Source organism: Hyalella azteca, unplaced genomic scaffold, assembly GCF_000764305.2.
Source record: "Hyalella azteca isolate HAZT.00-mixed unplaced genomic scaffold, Hazt_2.0.2 contig16599, whole genome shotgun sequence".
Lineage (NCBI taxonomy): Eukaryota > Metazoa > Arthropoda > Malacostraca > Amphipoda > Hyalellidae > Hyalella > Hyalella azteca.
The window spans coordinates 189553-208665 of NW_025946415.1; the positions used below are offsets into that span (position 1 = coordinate 189553).

The window sequence follows — 19113 nt, forward strand, 5'->3', positions numbered from 1 at the left end:
TTAAAAATAACGCATGGTGATATCTGAATGCACGAAAAACTTTACACTTGACTGATTTTAAAATAAACGTGTATTGAAAATATGTTCCACTATCAATGAGCGCTTTATATATTTTTTACATGCAGCCCTGCTGGAACAGAGTTTGTACCAATAATTTGGGATCTTAAAACAACGAAAAACATTTGTCGCACTAATGGGGTTTGATATTATCTTCTTATATTATCTTCTTCTTTGATATTATCTTCTTTCTCTTCTTTTTTCATTATCTTCTTTTCTCTTCTTTGATATTATCTTCTTCTTATTATGGGGTTTGATATTATTATTATCTTTATCTTTCAAATAACAATTGAAGTTTCGTCGCAAACTCGATCTCCATTTCTTTCACAACGAACTTATGACATAGGCGAGCTAAAATAGCGCGGTTGCGATGATTTGAAAGTGGATTTAATTTCAAAATGTGTGCCATTGGATAGTTTATTATTTAGATAAATACCGATTATATTACGTCGATGCTTTGACAGGCGCTTTCATTGCATGAATAAACGCAGCGCAAAAAATCGTGCATTTGTATTGATCCAGTGAATTTGATCAACACGAATCCAGTCATTGATCAACTCGAATTGATCTATAACTATAACAAGACAGATTGATAATTTATTAAATTAGATTCTTCGTGTGAATGACTGCAATTTAACAGCTAATTTAGTAACATTAATTCTGACGATGATAATATTGCTTACATATTCGGCGTAGAAAAAATTCGCAAAGAAGAACAACAAACCAAGCCAGATAAAAATATATAAGTACGTTCTAATTTTCTTCAATATCGTTTAAATCTCATAGTTTAAGTAAAATAATTTCAATTAATGATTAAGAAATGAAAATTAAACAAATTAAAACTGGCAAAATCCAGGTAAAATCAAATTTCCTATAACTATTACATATTTAAATTAACATTTACATGTAGTTCTGTGCGTAGCCCAACATCAATTATAATGTTTATGCATTAGGAAATATTTCTAGAATCAGCGAACGTTAAACTATTAGAACTAAAACGCACAGAAGATAAATGTTAATTTAGATATGTAATTGTTATAGGAAATTACTTTTGCCTGAATTTCATCAGTTTTAATCGTCGGTAATCATAATTCATATATATCTAAAAACTAAACGAGCAAATTTATAGCTGACTGTAGTCGTTTTTATTTACTATTGTGATTTTGCGTAACCGTCAGCTTTATAGAATCCATCCTGCTCCTCAACTTAGGGACGCGCTAGATATTAAACTTTACATAAACGACCAGCATAAACTTTTAAAAGAGAGCACCGGATGCCAGTGATGTATAAATTAACCACGGAATATAGGTAAATGAACCTTAACTTCAGGAAATAAATTAATAACGGTGTTAGGGATTTTGTAATCCCTAACAACGGAGTAGATAAATGAACCTGAACTTAAAGGATTAAATTAACCACGAAGTAGATAAATGAATCTGGACCTAAAGGAATTACGTATATGCGCAGACGCAAAGAGCCCAGAAGGCTGCGCCCAGAGCATAGCTTCGAATCTGCTATCCTCCTAAATAAAAATTTAGGGTGGCGCCTCGATGATTATAGGTGGCGATAGTAGATAACAGGTGGCATAACGGTGAGCGGCCAGATCTGCTTTGTGTTAACAATGAACCACCAATAAATCGAGAGTGCGGCGGTAAGGGTGGGAGTCAGTGATGGATCATCGATGATTTATAGGGCCTGAATCATCGATGGCACATTGCAGAGAAATCTCTTGTAAGCCAAATCTCTTGCAGTCAAATCTCGATCTCTCGATAACCGTTTGCCCAAACTACACAGTGCACGAATGCATTTGCCACCGCAATTTATCCAACGTAGAAAGGTGTTATTGGGTTGCGGGTCATTCGAGATCAAGACGTAACTATGACTTCGTTCTGTGTGCTTGGCTTATATGATTAAGTTTTGTTTAAAAAATTTAGCAAAAATTTAGCTTGAATTTGGTAGGTGCGAGTAAAACAGACAGAAAGAAGCAGGGTCCTAACAAATTTTTTAAACCAAAGTGAAGCCACAGGGTATTTATATCAGCCTGCTCTTGATTTAAATTGTCCGAGGAACAATGGAAAATTTTGTCGCAGAAAATACAAATTCTCAAAAGATGACAGCGAACCCAATTTTTTTTACATGAGATATTGAATATATTTATTGCGAATTTTGCGCATGCGCCAACTGGCTGTGTTGGAACTATTGCGATAAATTCAGACTAATTATTGTGTCATTAGGTATAAATTTTGTGGATCGATTAAGTGTGTTATATGATATTTACAATATTTTCAAATCGCCCCATTTATCTAAACTCTAAAGCCACGTTGACGTAGTCGGCAGCGGCTAGACATCTCTCACGCGCAGCGAGTAAGTCGAGTAAGCAAACGATCACGTTCACATGAGTTGGGTTTACGCGCGTCGGCGCTGTGCTTCCTACTTATCTTCACCAAGTCCTGCTTGCAATATGTGCTCTCCAGGTAATTTACCTGTCAAAAAGTATTTTTTACGTAGAGGGATACAAATGAAAATTCGGTTTTCTATCGCTGATTTCGATAGTGAAATTTAATTATTTATGGGAAATTTGCTTAAACACTATACTGTCTGTTAATTATTCCGATTTTAAGTCTAAATTTCTGCTAGAATGGTCCTAGTATCTTTCTTACGCAAAAGATTAAAGATTAGGCTAGAGAAAAATAGTGACTCAAAGTGGTGAAAGTAGTTCACTCCTGACATTTCAAAAATCATCGAGTTATACCAATTCCTTATTTCACGCAAGAATATGCTTGGTGAAAATATTTTGAATCGAACCGCTGTTAAAATTGATGTAATGTTCACATTATGAAACGTCAATGATTTTAAGCATTTTCTCGTAGCCTTTACTCTGAGCTGAACCATGGTTCGTTATGGATAAACGAAGTGTTTTTAGTGTACTCGGATATAGCAGAATGTTCAAATAAATTTTTTAACGGAACCATCTAATCATCACGGTGGTGATGATTAATTAATTAAATAAATTAATGAAATTAATGCTACAATACTTCAGTTAAATATTTTAAAATTACTCTAGAGCCTAGTCCTCCGATGGCTCAACGGTAGACTAGATGCTTTACTTCGCGTGTGGGAGATCGGAGTTCGCATCCTGCAGGCAGGGACTTTTTCAAGTTGATTTCTCACTAGGTATGGGCATGGTAATCTGATAATTTGTTCCTGCTACATGTCTGACATTGTTACTATTACCGTCATGGTGGATTTCCATACGTAGCCCCTAGAATGGTGATTGTATGAAGCAATATCAGTAAATATGGAAGCATCGGCTTTTAAACTAAATTAAAAATTGTATCGACTTTATTTTAGAAGTGGCCATCGGTGGTTTATTGGTGCGCTACCGAGGCCAATGTGTAGCTATTGGCGGAATAAGAGCTTTGCCGGTAGCGGAGCCATAGGCAGGTTATAGGTGGGGAATAGTTGGCGCCCGCCACCCATAATTCAATGTATAGATCATAGTTGCGTCACTCTAAATTTTAAATTGGGTCAACCATATCGAAGACTGCTACATAGTCTTGACTGCTATATCTTATATACATTATTATATAAGATAATAGTGTCCAGAGGAAAGATGATGCGCACGTTTTAAAGGAGGGATATAATTTCTGTGAGCGCCACAGACCTAAAATACGTTGAAGTGCTTGATATCAACCTTCCTTTGTCAGCTGAGTGCAGATTAGAATGTTTACCCTATTTTACTCGTACAGTTGGATGTGTACTAACAGTTGGATGTGTCATGGCCGTAGTTGAAAAACAACCCTGATAACATTATACGAACTCTTTTGTGTGTACAATAATTAAGTCATTTCCTCCTTCCTCTCCATTCATTTCAAAAAGTCTCCATTTTTATTCATTCATGATTTATCGAATTTAAATGATTTAATTAGGCTTCGATAATACCAATGAATAAATTATTTCTTTGTTCAAATGTTATGCCAGCAGGAAGATTAACAACCACGTACTTGAATGCGTGGAATATTCTTCACTGCGTCCACATGAAAACTGTCTGGCCAGAGTAATAATAAATATTTCCCGTCCCAATATCTTCAGTTCATTTTATTCCCATCGCATGTCCTACAAATATTTAACAAAACACAGAGGTAGATAATACATTACCAACGAACTTTCACATACATCAGGATCTGATTACTCACACTGCCCTCGACTGCGCTGAGAAAAATCTTGACAAACATATGGACAATCTTTCAGATTCGTGTATCTTCAATATACTGATAGGCAAGATATGCAGCTTTGTATGGGTTTTAGGAAGCAAGGAACGATAAGCCATGCACAGTCGGTTGATAGTTTTGTTTTCGCTGTAGCACAACTCCTCGATTCTCTCCATGTTTTCAACTAGTTTCTATAATGGCAACTGGTGATTTACGCAAACCAAATTCAATAAGTTAGTTTGAGTTCTATTTATTTGTATGAAACATAAAAATCTCATTAAAAGCTGCAAATTTCAGATTTTCAATCAAAAACATTAGCCAAAGATGCGGTTTTGATAAATAAAATTCAAATCATGTTTGCTTCGTATCTCAAGTTTTGGTAATTTGAGTTTGCGAATTAATGGTTGAAGTTTATTTAAAGAATTCTATTCTTATATTCTATATCCACTAAGGGGTAGTTCTGATTAAGGCATAGCAGTGGGTCAACCAATGTCACGTATCGCCATATTGAGGAAAAGTTCTGTCAGTAAAAGTTCAGGAAATTGTTTTGGCTGTGCTGACCAGTTCTGCGAAAAAAATTCTGCAGTATCTTGTAGATTTGATTCATGATACAAATTAGTGAAATTAAGCCGTGGCTGATACTACTTTCAATGAACTTCAGTTTCACTTCAGAACCGAAACAGAATATCGTTCATCAGTTTAATTGATTGAAAGTGTCCACACTCAAGCCTGGATTCATGGAAGCATGGCCCATATGGACGTCGAAGCTATGCTCAACAGGCTAGGCGGCTTCGGAAGATCGCATTTGTTGATAGCAGCGCTGTGCTATCTCACCGCCTTCTTCGCCGGAATGCCCGTGGTGCAGGACTCATTTGTGAACTACACTCCTGCCCATAGGTAGTATGATTATTTCTAAACTCCTGCCCAATAGGTAGTACGTTCACTACTACACTGCGTATAGGTAGTATGATAATATGATTACTCCTACACTCCTGCCCAATAGGTAGTACGTTCACTACTACACTCCTGCGTTTAGGTAGTAAGTTTACTCCTAAACTCCTGCCAATAGGTTGTATGTTTACTCCTACACTCCTGCGCATAGGTACCCTATCGAAATTCGAAGACCTGTCAGCCGCTGGCACACGGACGCCCCAAGTTCTTATGGCAGGGTAAATTAGAAGCTCTATGTCCGCTTTAGGTTCCGGTTGCCGTAGCGAAATAAACGCCGAAATGGAATCTTGTGAAATTACTCGTTGAGCTTGGGGAGATCGTGGGGTGCGCGTATTTGGTGCCTGATACGTTCGGGACAGACACGGCCGAATATGAAAAATGCTTAAAAAATGCCCCCTCCCCCCCTTATGGGGGGAAGGGAGGGGACATTTCAATCTCTGTACGTTATATATATATGCAGTCTATATTGCACTACTCGCTCAGTTTTAAGATCAGAGCAGTCTACCAGAGGCTCAATTTCATGCAAAGACGTTTACAGCTAGTAACTATTATGACATGTCGTGGTTAGAAATGAGGGCAATAATCGCAAATAAAAAAATTCAATCAATACATCAAAAGGTATCCCTGATTCGAGGTAATGCAAGTCAAGCCAATTCCTCCTATTAAATCCATGTATCCTACTGAATGAACAACGTTGTTTTTAAAATAATCGTTGAATTATTTGCCGTTTCATTTCGTGTAACTTTCGTCACATTAAATTTCTATAGAGCAAACAATTCTGCAAGGGCCTCGAATTTCTGCGTTTATTGACGAAAGATCACACAATAGAACGGAGTAGCACATGTTAATCTTAACAAAATCTAGATGCGGCACTAACTTGATTGCAGCTTCCAGTTGTTCACAGTTCATAGCAAGTGAGGATCTTTCTGCATCTATCGTCGGCTGCTGCAATGACAGTTGGTATTGACTTTCACATGTAGTTCTTTACAAGCATCTAAGTTATCAACTGCACTCTAAATTCCTGGAGAGACAATCAAATAAATAGCGAAATAAACGATAGTTATGGAAATCCTCAAATCAAATATGTTTCTCACTGAGAGGCTCCTTGTAAAGTAAATAGTTCATAAGCTATCTTCTGCTTGAGCAATAAGCTCAAGCATGCAGACATATGCCCAAAGCTGAACAGTTCTTTGGCTGAAGAAACCATTCGTCTAGCAAAAAATTTTACCGGGGTCTGAAAATACTGCTTGCAACTGCTGAAAATGAAGAATAGAAGCATTTCTAAATTCTAACGTCTAATACCAATTCAATATTGCTCGATGGAAATTTTCTGAATCTATCTTCGTATAATTTGTAGTTCTTCAGAAATAACCAAATTCATCCTTATACTTGAATGTAACTCCATAATGAAGCCTGATTATACAACGAAATAGAGTAGATAGAACGGAAGAAAAGCAACTAACTTACTTGCGAATAATCGGTATACGCTCTGCAACCTGTACCATTGGAACATGCCCAAAGTTGAAAATTTCTACAGCAGCCAAAATCTTGAACACACAAATGCGTGGTCATGATGAATGTCGCCTGCCGACGAGAACTTGAGAAGTACCTATTGCAACGAACTGATCAAATAACAACTGATTTAGAGCATATTCCACATGAAATCTTCTCTTATTGTCGAAAAAAGAACTTGCATCGTATGATTGCTGCGTTTTGAAATAAGTGATGGTGAAAGACACACCATACAACTACATCTTATCAATAAAATACTCGTGGGAAAAACTTAACAAATTTTCCTTCATAATTTAAATTTTCCAGTCAAATACGTCATAATTTAAGGAAATTGTTTAAAGCTCTCTGAAAGCATCAAATTGTTTAAAGCTCTCTGAATAAGACAAAACTATAATAGTACCTTTTCGATAAGCATTGAGCAATGAGCACTCTTCACTGCGTACTGAACGATTGACTGTTCGATCTAAACTGGCGCCTTCCTATTGCTGCAACGGTTAATGCTCTGTCCGGATGGGGGGTGCGGGAGGTAGACCCCCATGCACATACCCGCATACCCCCGTATGGCGGGAACTTCGATTGTTCGTGCGTTTACCATTGTTCAGCCTCTGACCAGCCCCATCATGCGGTAGCGTCATCAGCGTTTGACCAGGGGCATCATGACGAAGCTTGACCAGCAGCTCTTTTTAATCATATTACGCAGATTTGGCCTACCGGGCAATTGACTTCTAAAAGAGGCTGGTAAATAGAAGCAAAACACCCTACGTGGCCGACTTGCTCCTGATTCACCCCTAAGCCGAATACAGTTCCTCTAAAACGACCTTAATCGACACGAAAATTTTGACAGGGTAGGATGTATACTCTTACACTCCTGCCCATAGGTAGTATGTATACTCTTACACTCCTGTTCATAGGTAGTATGTATACTCTTGCACTCCTGCCCATAGGTAGTATGTATACTCTTACACTCCTGCCCATAGGTAGTATGTATACTCTTACACTCCTGCCCATAGGTAGTGTGTATACTCTTACACTCCTGCCCATAGGCAGTATGTTTATTCCTGCACTCCTGGGCATAGATCGTAGGTTTACTCCTAATCTCGTGCGCATAGGTATTATGTTTACTTCTATACTCCTGCGCATAAGTAGTATGTTTACATGGGTAAACATACTACCTATGCGCAGAAGTAGTACTACGTTTATAAATCATTTCTTCAGGTTTTAATTCTAAAATAATTTTCAAAGTTTGTTATAATATATTCACTTGAGTTAAAGCTGATTCATTTCGGTGGAGAGACGATGAATATCATAGCGGATATTATCAATATCAATCTGCAGCTCATTAATAGTTCCAGAATTGAACATAACTTTCCTTGGACATCTATCCTCAAGTCTTCCATTTTCACAAGAGATTTTATAAGCTTTGTTTTTCTCACGGGCTGTCTCGAATGACAATAGCGTGCGATAGAACTATTCTCGACTAACGTTAATTTAATTCCATCATAAATCACTCTATATTCTCAAATATTTTTAATGGGCTAATAACACTTGACTAGATGGAATGTCTTTTCTAAACCAAACCGTAAATACATTTAATAAGTAGAGAGAATTGTATATCTTGTGTTTATCAAGTATTTCTTATAATAACCTTCATTTTAATTAACCAAGATTATCAATGCATTTGTTTTTTGATGAATTTATATTAGTTTAATATTTAATCTATCTCTAAAATCACAGTAGCGTTCACTAGCGAATGCTTGTTCCCATATTGATTTTTTCCTCAATTTTTGTAATTCGTTGTAGAACTCATCCTCCTTTCTCAAAAGGAATTTAAAAGCAAAGAAAACGCCAAGAAAATTCACCATATCGATATTGAAAACGTTTCGGAGTCCAGCTCCATCATCAGTTCGACTAAACTAAAAATGAATAAAATCACTTTAAAAGTCAAAATTCAAAGACAGACATAAAACCTAAACAAGACCTAACATTATATCGAAATAAACAGGACTAGTTATGAACAACAGGACTAGTTATGAAGTTGTTCATAACTAGTCCTGTTTATTTCGATATAATGTTAGGTCTTGTTTAGGTTTTATGTCTGTCTTTGAATTTTGACTTTTAAAATTCATTTTTAGTTTAGTCGAACTGATGATGGAGCTGGACTCCGAAACGTTTTCAATATCGATATGGTGAATTTTCTTGGCGTTTTCTTTGCTTTTAAATTCCTTGTGAACTTGCGATATAAGCAGACTAATGATATAAGTACTTATATACGACCTTTCTCAAAATTTCTGCTACTTCATTCGGGATAAAATCTGCCCTTGTTTCAACTCCATCAATATATGGCTTTAATTCAACCTGAATTCCCGCTAATGATGATACTTCTTCGTCGAGAGATTTCAAATTATTTTGATATTACTTCAGTCATTTCCTGAGTTACTTCTATACCAAAATTATCCAATTCTGTTTTTAATTCAATATTTTCTTGAGTTACTTTTTATCAAGATTTTCTGATTTCAGTTCCTGTGTTACTTTCCCATGAATAGTATCTACTATTGATTTTACTGCAAGCAATTCATTCTTGAGGAAGTTGATATGCATTATAACACCCTCTCTAACAACATTTATTTTTTATTGGTCATTTCTGAATCCTTTACATGAACATCTGAGACTTTTATAACTTCCTCGACAACATAACTCTTGCATGCGGCATCCTTATCCTCAATCGGACAGGGGATAATTGCAAGTCTCTTATTATTCAGATCAATTTTTTTCGGTGTCAATGTATCTAAAGCCAATACCTGGAGGGCCTCTTAGCTGCGATATGGGTTTACTAGTTATCATTTGACTGGCTCTGAATTACATTTTGCAATCAATCCTGATGGGAGACAATTGTTTGTTGGCGTCAGATGCAAAATATAATTCCATGATCATAATACGCTTCACTTGAGAGGCATTCAAGATGAGATTATAAATACTGATTAGGCTTCTATCACGATCACGAATCTCGCTCGTAACGAGATGCTGATGAGCGTTTTAATTTAACACTTTTCGTTACCTCAAACTTGCGCTTGACCTTGCAGTTGCCTTTGTGTTACACTAAAAGTTCTTTTTTGACCGAGTGAAATATTTCTATATTGTATTGATGAAGAACGCTTATATGAACTAATGTTTGTACGAACAATTTCTGCTGTTAATTATAGAGAGTATAAAACATACGAGGAATTTGAATGACACTAAACGTTACTAAAATCTCACAGTTGCTCGGAAAATCAATTTGTGAATGCGTTGTAAATAAGTGAAGTTAATAACTATGTAAAAAAAGCATAAATCAAACGAAAAAAATTAATAAATTTACGATATAGACTTATTAGTGGCACTTCAGTAATTAGGAATCGCATTGAAAACTGTTCTAACTGAAAATCTTTTTCTACAATTGTTGGGTTTTGGTGGCAAGCGATTAAATCCTACAGTAATAACAAAGAATGTTTGACTTTCGTGGCAGATGTTACGTGCCGTCATGCGACTCCTCGAACACGACTTACGAAGACGACTTCCTCAACTTCACCACTCCTTCAGAAGACAACGAGTGGGCCAAATGTGAATACCACTCACCACTCACCAACGAGACGAGTGCCTATAATGTGCGGGACTGGGGCATCCTATGGTCAATGTTGTCCGTAAAATAATTTGCGGAACATGTAATATACGATCTAAGTACAGATGTCCATGGAAACCGAAGCACTTTCCTCTATAATCAAATTTCAACTATAAAGATATGATATAGGTATACCTCTTGATTCACTCTCTTATAAGTAACCTCTGGAATACAATCATGTTCATTTCATAAAATAACTTCAAAGCAGATTAGCATTACCAAATATTTTTAAAAGAGATCTGCATAACTTTGCTCTGCTTCACTGGTTATATATCATATTCTTCTCAGTATGCATCAAGACCCATCCAAATACTGGCGTCTCTATGGCGGGACGAGGAGGACGAGGCGCGGTCTGGGGGCGCGACGTGCGAGGCCGACCACTTCGCTGTTGCTGACGTGCGAAGCTGCGACCACGGCTGGGTGTACGACCACGAGCTCTTCCAGTCCTCCACTACTATGGACGTGAGAACGACGGGACACTGGGCATGACGTGACAATGTGCGTGAGAATTTCATGACATTGGATGTGACAATGTGCCTGAGAACGACGTGACAATGGAAGTGCGAGTGACGGGCAATTGGACGTGAAATAGAATGGTGCTTGTTATGGGTTGAGCGGTTATGGGTGTCTGAATGACTTGTCAATAGGCGTGACGATAGATAAATTACACTGCATTTTTCAATAATCCTCATTGGTGTCATTACCGTTATAAGTAAAAATAACGAATGGTTCTGGTCTGTACAGTTCATATGTTCTTTCAAACAAAATTATTCATTTTTATCATAATGGTACGACATTGCGAGCGTCGTGATACGCGCGCCCGACGTGTTCAGAGCATCAGTTGATCCCTTGGATCATAGTTTACCCTCGACATTGTTAGATTATCATGAGATTATGCGAACACATGACATTATTGTGAGTTTACCACAACATTACGGCCAAGATATTGTAATTCATTCCCTAGTAACAATTTTCAAAGGGGCCCATGTTGGCCCAAAGTTGCATTACAATATTGGCCACATGTGGAAATGCCATATGGCAACCTCATGGTTTTTGTGAAAATTCTGCCCAGCTAGGCCACATAGAAATCACGTGATTTCTACATAGGGCCAATTTAGCTCATACATGGTAAAACCATGGGCCTGTCATATGACTACATGATTAGATATGTCTACATGATTAGAATTGCATTGGCCCAGCATGGTTCAATTCATGGGCAAATGAAATCAAATATTCTACAAATAATATCTATAGAGAAATCTTTTGCCTTAAAAGACTACCCAAATAATAATTGAACAATTTTTGTTGAAATGCGATTTTCCTTTACTTTTTGTAATCATTTTATGGTCAAAATTTGTTTTCAAAGAAGCAAAGGTGCTTCACTTAATTTCAATACAAAAGGCCTGATCAATTTCGAATATATTTATTTAACAATATGTTCGATATCATCCATGAAATTTCAAGAAGCCAAAGATTACAGCCACTAAATGAACTATGCCATGGTTCGCATATCATTAGTGTTTTTTCCGTAAGTTATTATGACTGTGATAGCAAATTTGACCCCAACTTAATGACTGACATTTTCGTGAGTAAAATTTAAAGCTATTTCATGATTACCATGCAGGCCTGCATTTAGTTTGGACAAAATTTGGAAGGTTTTCTGTAAAAGATGACTTGTTTCTGAAAATAGTAGCCGATATTTGAATCAACAAAAATTTCATCGAAGTCGTGCACCTTAATCAAGCGATTTAATCCCAAACTACTGACACTTCGTTCTACACTAATGGAGCTTTTGTTTACTTCGCGTTGTGGCAAAAGCAAACGGAAGCCATTCTGATCAGTGATTGCCATTGTGAACCTGTGAATGCTGTGATACAAAACATTAATGACTAATAAAATCAAAAGTACAACATTCAAACAAAACAAACTTTGAAATGCTTAACAAAAGTTATCCCAGTCCCGGTGTAGTAAAATAAGAAAAAGTGAACGTAAATCGTGAAGTTATGAACGCGTCTGAATGTGAGTTGGGCAAAAAATTGGTTTGCCACCATCTGGTCAGTCAATTAAATCATTTACATGCAATAAACTCGTAAACTTTTAAATATGAACCGAAACACTACCAGTACCAGCGTACCTCGCCGGCTCGCAACTGAACTGAAAGTGAACTGCAGTACTGACATGCATTCCTTTTCCTGAAACGGTAGAATTCATTGTCGGAATATCTTCAGAGCTCTGAAATTTTCATAGCAGGCGTGCTCTGTTTCGAATGGCAAGGCTTGCAAATTTGGCTTTACTTACTGACCGCTTCTCGAGCGCATTGTTATCACCGATCACATTGCCGCCCAAAACGTGAGCTCTACTCCAATCACTCTCCTAGAGATACAGTGCAATGAGTACATGGTAATTCAAATACACAGAAACATTGTAGGAAACAAGTATTTAGAAGGACAACCTTTCACCAGTATACTTGTAACTGCACGAGTGACAACACTACTGGAAGGCGGGAGCTAGTCGGCAGACTCGTTCGATCTTCGTTCAAACGGATGTCGTCTGCATGAGTGCCCGCGTGACGGCTGCACTTTCAAACTTTATACTGCCTTCGAAAAACGTGAGCTCTCCTCCAATCACTCTTCTAGATCACAGTACAATGAACACGTGGTAATTCAAATACACAGAAACATTATAGGAAACACAAGTATTTAGGACAGCCTTGCAGCTTGCACGAGTATACTTGTAACTGCACGAGTGACAACACTACTGGAAGGCGGAAGCTAGACAGCACACTCGTTCGATCTTCGTTCAAACGGATGTCGTCTGCATGAGTGCTCGCGCGACGGTTGCACCATCAAACTTTATATTCCTACTGCCTTGAAAAGAATTCTTTTTACTAACTCTAAAGAGCATAATAAAATTTTCAAACTCTAAATTCGAGAGCAAGTGGATTATAGAGAAGTCGCAACGTATCTCATACTTAAAATTTAAGGCAATTCAAATGGAAGATATTAAATAAATTAATATTCACGTAATTCTATTATATTATATGCAGAACATTACGCAAGTCGCAAATATTCTTATTTTTATATGAGATTATCATTAATTTTCAATCTATGATCTAAAATAAGTTATATGAACTTAGGTATTTGTTGTCGGAACGACACGTTCGTTCTTCGTTCAAACCAAAGTTGTCCGAGTGCCCGCGGAAGAGATACACATTCAAACTTTAAACTGCCTACAAAATAATTATTTTTAATCACAACTGATGTGCATTATGCAATTTCCTAACTATAAATTCGAGTGCAAGTGGACTATAGACAAGTCGCGACGTATCTCACGACTTGAAATTTCAGGTAATTCAAATTAAAAGAAATTCTCTAAATTAATATTCATGTAATTCTATTTAATTATTGGCCGATAATTAAACAAATAGTCTTATTTTACTATGAGATCATTATCAATTTTTGAGTTTTGAACTAAAATAAATTTTATGAACTAGAACATTCGTTGTCCAATAAGTTTTTGGTCTGAATTCGCTAATTGTTGTTTAATACATCAACATTAAGCCAAAAACTTGGATTATCAGTATTATCTTGGTTTGCCACATGAAAGCCATATAGGTCCAACACCACTGATTTCATTACTGGTTCTACTTTATTTGTACAATGTCGTAGCCACATAACAATGTCATGCAGCCTCAGACTAAGCCCATTGTAAAATTGTTACTAGGGTTTACGTCGACATAATAATTGCCAGTACGTGGACTTAAAAATAATTATTACGAGATCCCGCGGCAGTTTGACTTGGTGTGCGACAAGTCCTTCCTGACATCCATGACGACGTCCGCCTATAACGCCGGCCAGCTTCTTGGGGCCATCACCAGCGGCGTCATGGCGGACAGGCTCGGCAGAAGAGTGAGATCTAGCACACCCACAGGGCAATATTGTTGTTTTGAGATCTAGCAAACCCACAGAATTATTAAAATTAAATACTAGCAGGTTAATACCTATAATTCCGTAATACCGAATCCAGTAATTGATACTGATGCTGATTGTACTAATTGAAGAAAGCCGCTCCATACCGCATTTTACAATAATCATATGAACCTCCCATTTCAAATAGGAAAGAATTTACGTCTTTCCTTCTTTCAAGTTAAATTTAAAGATCCCAATTGCAAAATTAAATAGTAATTTTTGATCCAATCCTTTTCTCCCGGCACGCTAATTATCGTGGGTAGTCACCCGAGATAATGTATATAGTAACAACTAACAAATGAGTGTAATTCCTGTTATGGCTTGATTTATTGTACCATCCTTCTTATGGAATATGAATTGGTTTATGAGGCAAATAGAACGTCAGACGAAAAACTGTTAAGCGACCATCAATATTAATTTGCTATAGAAAATGGTCCTTCCTAGGAGCTACGGTTATAAGTAATATCCCGATGAAAGTGCTAACCTCGTTTCATAATGCAATATATAGGGTTATTCTAAATGATGAGCCCTATTTGTATTTAGTTAAGTATAATTTCAAAATGAAAAAATTATACACCAATAGAAAGAAAAAGATTCAATTTTTTTCCATATTAATAAATGTTCAATATTAATTGAATGTTTGCCTTGCGCTGCAAGGCAAACGTCTGAACGGAAGCAAAACTCGTCCTACATAGGAGCAAGCATATGGAAATGAAGATCTGGCTCTACAGTACTGGCCACCGAGACCTCCTGATCTCACCCCATGTGACTATTTCTTATGGGGTTACATCAAGGAAGCTGTTTACGTCCCGCCTTCGGTTCTTCAACAGCTATGGCTGATCTAAAGAACTGTACCACTGCTACGGTGCCCTCAGTAACAGAAGATATGCTTTATCGTGAGTGGGACGAGTTTGGCTACCGTTTAAGAGGAGCGTCTGGGTCCCAGGAAAACTTTTTTATTTACGGACGGATTACTTTGAAACTTCTTAAAAATATGTAAAACATAATTCTAAGACTTTTTGTTCGTGTAAATTTTTCGAAAAAATGAAAGGAAACGTGAAATATTTAGAAAACGGCCAAATAGGGGGTACAGTAGAAAACTATCTCCTCCTAGGATTTTCAAGCTACAGCATCGAGACGCATATCATTCGATGCGTAAGGGCCATATCTATCGCTCGTCAAAGCTTTTTTTGAAATTCGAATTTTCCAGGTGTGGGGGCATTTTCAAAAAATTTTCGAAGATATTCCGATTTCCCCTTTTCCCCCTCTTTTTTCGGAATATTTTCATAAATAAAACGAAATTGAAAAAAGCTACGACCAAGATCTAGATCTTTTATTTGCAAATCGAATGGTATATCTCTCATTGCTGTAGCTTCAAAACTGTAGGAGGAGGTAGTTTTCCAGTGACAATACTGTAAGTGTGATTGTTAGTAGAGCCCGACAAAGTCCCGGGCGCCTCGAAATCGGCAATCAAGGATGCAAGGTAAGACCAGACGATACTGGAATAAGACGATACAAAATAAGACCTGACTATACTGGAGCTAAATCTCTGTCAAGGATGGTGGGAACGACAGAGCGAGAACCATCCCTGATGACTGTTGAAGGTAACTGGAGCGAAGAGTGTGAAGATTAGCTATTTAAGGTGCACTGAGGCATTTAGTCCCTATGTTAAATGTTAAAGAACTCCACCAACCTCTGTCCTTTCGCGGTGTGTCGTGAACGCATAAATCAACGTACAGAGATGATTTTGGTACCGTTGCATAGGTCAGAATATGAGCTTTAAGGTGAGACCAAAACAGGAAAAACCAAAATTGACGATTTTGGACCCGGACGCTCTCCTTAAATGTTTGCCGTACAGCACATGGTGGGCATATTGCACATTTGTGAATTTCTAGAAATAAAATTTGAATATTTGTCTTTCCTTCGCTGTATAAATTATTCAGTCCTATTCATTCTTAAGTAAATTAGTTATAACATTCAAATTTAATTACAGGGTGACACAAAAAAAACAGAGCTCACTAAAAGTCTTATAACTCCTGAAATTTTATTCAGTTTGAAACAAAAATTCTATGGAATTATGTACAACCTATGTAGCCAACATCTGCAAAATCTCAATTCTATACCACAAAAACTCTTTGTTATTTGCTCTGTAGTCCAAGGCATCTCGAAGCTCACACGTGGTAGACTCTTAGATCAATCCGTCTTCTTAATGAATCTGAAACAAATAACAGGATTACTTGAGTATTGTGGAAATTATTCAACTTTTTATGAGCTCTGTTTTTTTTGTGTCACCCTGTAATTGTCTGTAACATTTAGAATGATCCTTTAATACTCAAGAATAAGCTAAAGTTGGCGTGTAGTTGTCGTACATGTTGTCGCTGGTGCTGCTGGTGACGGGGAGCTCGCTGGGGGCGGCATCCACAGGCCCCGTGATGCTCATCCTATTGAGGCTACTCGCAGGCCTCGGCGCCGTCGCCGTCTACCAAATTATATTCGTTCTTTGTGCGTATAACTTTACTTTAATTTACGTAATATACTTTTTAAAGAATGAAATTGTTAGATAGAAAAAATAGCAAATTGATATTTAAACGCGTTTGAACTTGGAAAACTGTTAATTTTATGCTCGCGAAAGATCATTATCAGGCTGACGATTTTAGGCGTATTATATGTTGTACATTAATAATGAGAATAATATTATGACTATCGGTAATAGGACGTATGACTATACTATTGATAAACAATAAGGCTTACTTGGATGCTTGACACTGGATGAAGAACATACAGTATATTGGGGCGCATGCCGGAGGCTAGCTTTGCCAAACTTCACATTTAGTTCATATTTCATTCCGTAGGTAAAAACGCTAAGTGCATAACGACCTATGAAGTCAAGTGCTCGAAGCCATAGCTCCGGATGTCCACAGCCACAAAATATATAAGCTTGCTAAAGGTAAGCAGGGTCATACTGCATCTTGCCAAACCTCTTTCGGTTTAACCTCTTCAGGACTAATCTACACAAGTTGCAAGATTTCTCCACCCAAAACGAACCTGAACGGACTTTAACTTAACCTCATTGGCTGCAGGAAGTTAGACAGGCGGTCCAAGTGTGCTCTAAGGGCCAGTCATTGGCTGCAAGAAGATTGTGAGCAGACAGTGTGAATAGGTTAGGCCTTGAGAGGTAAGGCCGTAGTAGGTACAGCCGGATGATTAACTGCCTGCTTATAAGCAAACATGCTTAAGCATTGGATGAAAAAGGCGCTATTATCTTTCGGCAGTGTGTTGCATGTCTAGAATAAGGATTTCAAGGGTGGTTTGCGGCTTCTAGCTCTGAGGCTGAGTAAAGTTAAATCATGGTGAAGCTTGGCTTTTTGAAGAGTAAAACTCCAGGGCTTTTTGAGAGTAAAACTTGTGGCCTACGGCTGCACCCCCCAAATATTGTAAGGTAGACCAACACCAACAGTTTTGGAAAAGACACGCAAAGGTCTGGTGCTGAGCAAATGCCCCAGCAGGTGCTGAATATATGCCTAAGTACCTGCAGAATATATGCCCCAGCACCTGCTGAATATATGCCCCCAGCAGGCGCTGAGTATTTGCCCCATCAGCTGCTGAATAGTGAATACGTGCTTCAGGAGCTATCGAGTACAAGCCCCAGCATGTGCGAAGTACATGCCCCAGCAGGTGCTGAGTACATGCCCCAGCATGTGACAAGTACATGCCCCAGCAGGTGCTGAATACATGCCTCAGCAGCACCGCAGTGTCGTCGGGCTGCTGATCAGCGTAAGCTTCGCTCTGGGCGAGGCGACCGTCGGCGTCTACGCCATCTTCATCCGGCGCTGGCGGATGCTGCAGCTCACCATATCTCTGCCCATGTTTGCTCTGGGCATCAGCTACTGGTGAGGCTTTGTATATATTGCTCCCGGCATGATACTTTATCCCTGCCCATGTTTGTTCTGGGCATCAGCTACTGGTGAGGTTTTGTATATATTGCTCCTGTCATGATACCATATCCCTGCCCATGTTTGTTCTGAGCATCAGCTACTGGTGAGGTTTTATATATATTGCTCCTGGCATGATACCATATCCCTGCACATGTTTGTTCTGGGCATCAGCTACTGGTGAGGTTTTGTACATATTGCTCCCGGCATGATACCATATCACTGCCTATGGTGTTCTGGCTATTATCTACTGGTAAATTTTTATATATATATATACTGCTCTTGACATGATACCATATCTCTGCTATGCTTGTTCTGGGTATCAGCAACTGGTGAGGCTTCATGTACATTATTCCTCGCATGATACCATATCCCTGCCCATTTTTGTCCTGGGTATGAATAACTGGTGAGGTTTTATTTATTTTACTCCTGGCATGATACCATATCCCTGCCCATAACTGTTCTTGGTATCAGCTACTGGCGAGGCTTTACATATATGTATATTGCTCCTGGCATGATACCATGTTCATGCCCATGTTTGTTTTGGGTATCAGCTACTGGTGAAGCTTCATGTACATTGTTCCTGGCAAAATACCATATTACTGACAATGTTTGTTCTTGGCATCAGCTACTGGCAGAGGTGGGCAGTAGCGCGCTACATGTAGCGGCCGCTACTAGCGGCCGCTACATTTTCAGTAGCGGTAGCGGTAGCGACTCTACATTTAAGGCAATGTAGCGGTAGCGGTAGCGCCCGCTACATATTTGAGTAGCGATACGAGGTTTTACCGCTACAGCGCTACCGCTACCTCTTATACACATCTACGAAA

At 38.1% G+C, this 19113-nt stretch overlaps 2 protein-coding genes across 2 annotated transcripts in view; both read left to right on the forward strand.

Annotated features, from left to right (window-relative positions):
• The first annotated feature begins 5013 nt into the window (after positions 1-5013).
• On the forward strand, positions 5014-15199 carry LOC125179320 (steroid transmembrane transporter SLC22A24-like). Its single transcript, XM_047884956.1, has 5 exons — positions 5014-5165; positions 10234-10372; positions 10675-10848; positions 14178-14294; positions 15149-15199. Exons 1-5 carry the CDS (start codon positions 5014-5016, stop codon positions 15197-15199), a joined length of 633 nt encoding a protein of 210 aa, XP_047740912.1.
• A 1504-nt stretch (positions 15200-16703) lies between these two features.
• LOC108666418 (organic cation transporter protein-like) overlaps positions 16704-19113 on the forward strand; it is a 17345-nt gene continuing 14935 nt past the window's right edge. The window contains exons 1-2 of the mRNA XM_018153295.2: positions 16704-16856; positions 18076-18244. Coding sequence (XP_018008784.2) covers positions 16724-16856; positions 18076-18244 — 302 coding nt within the window. The 5' untranslated portion in view covers positions 16704-16723. The remainder of the gene's footprint in view (positions 16857-18075; positions 18245-19113) is intronic.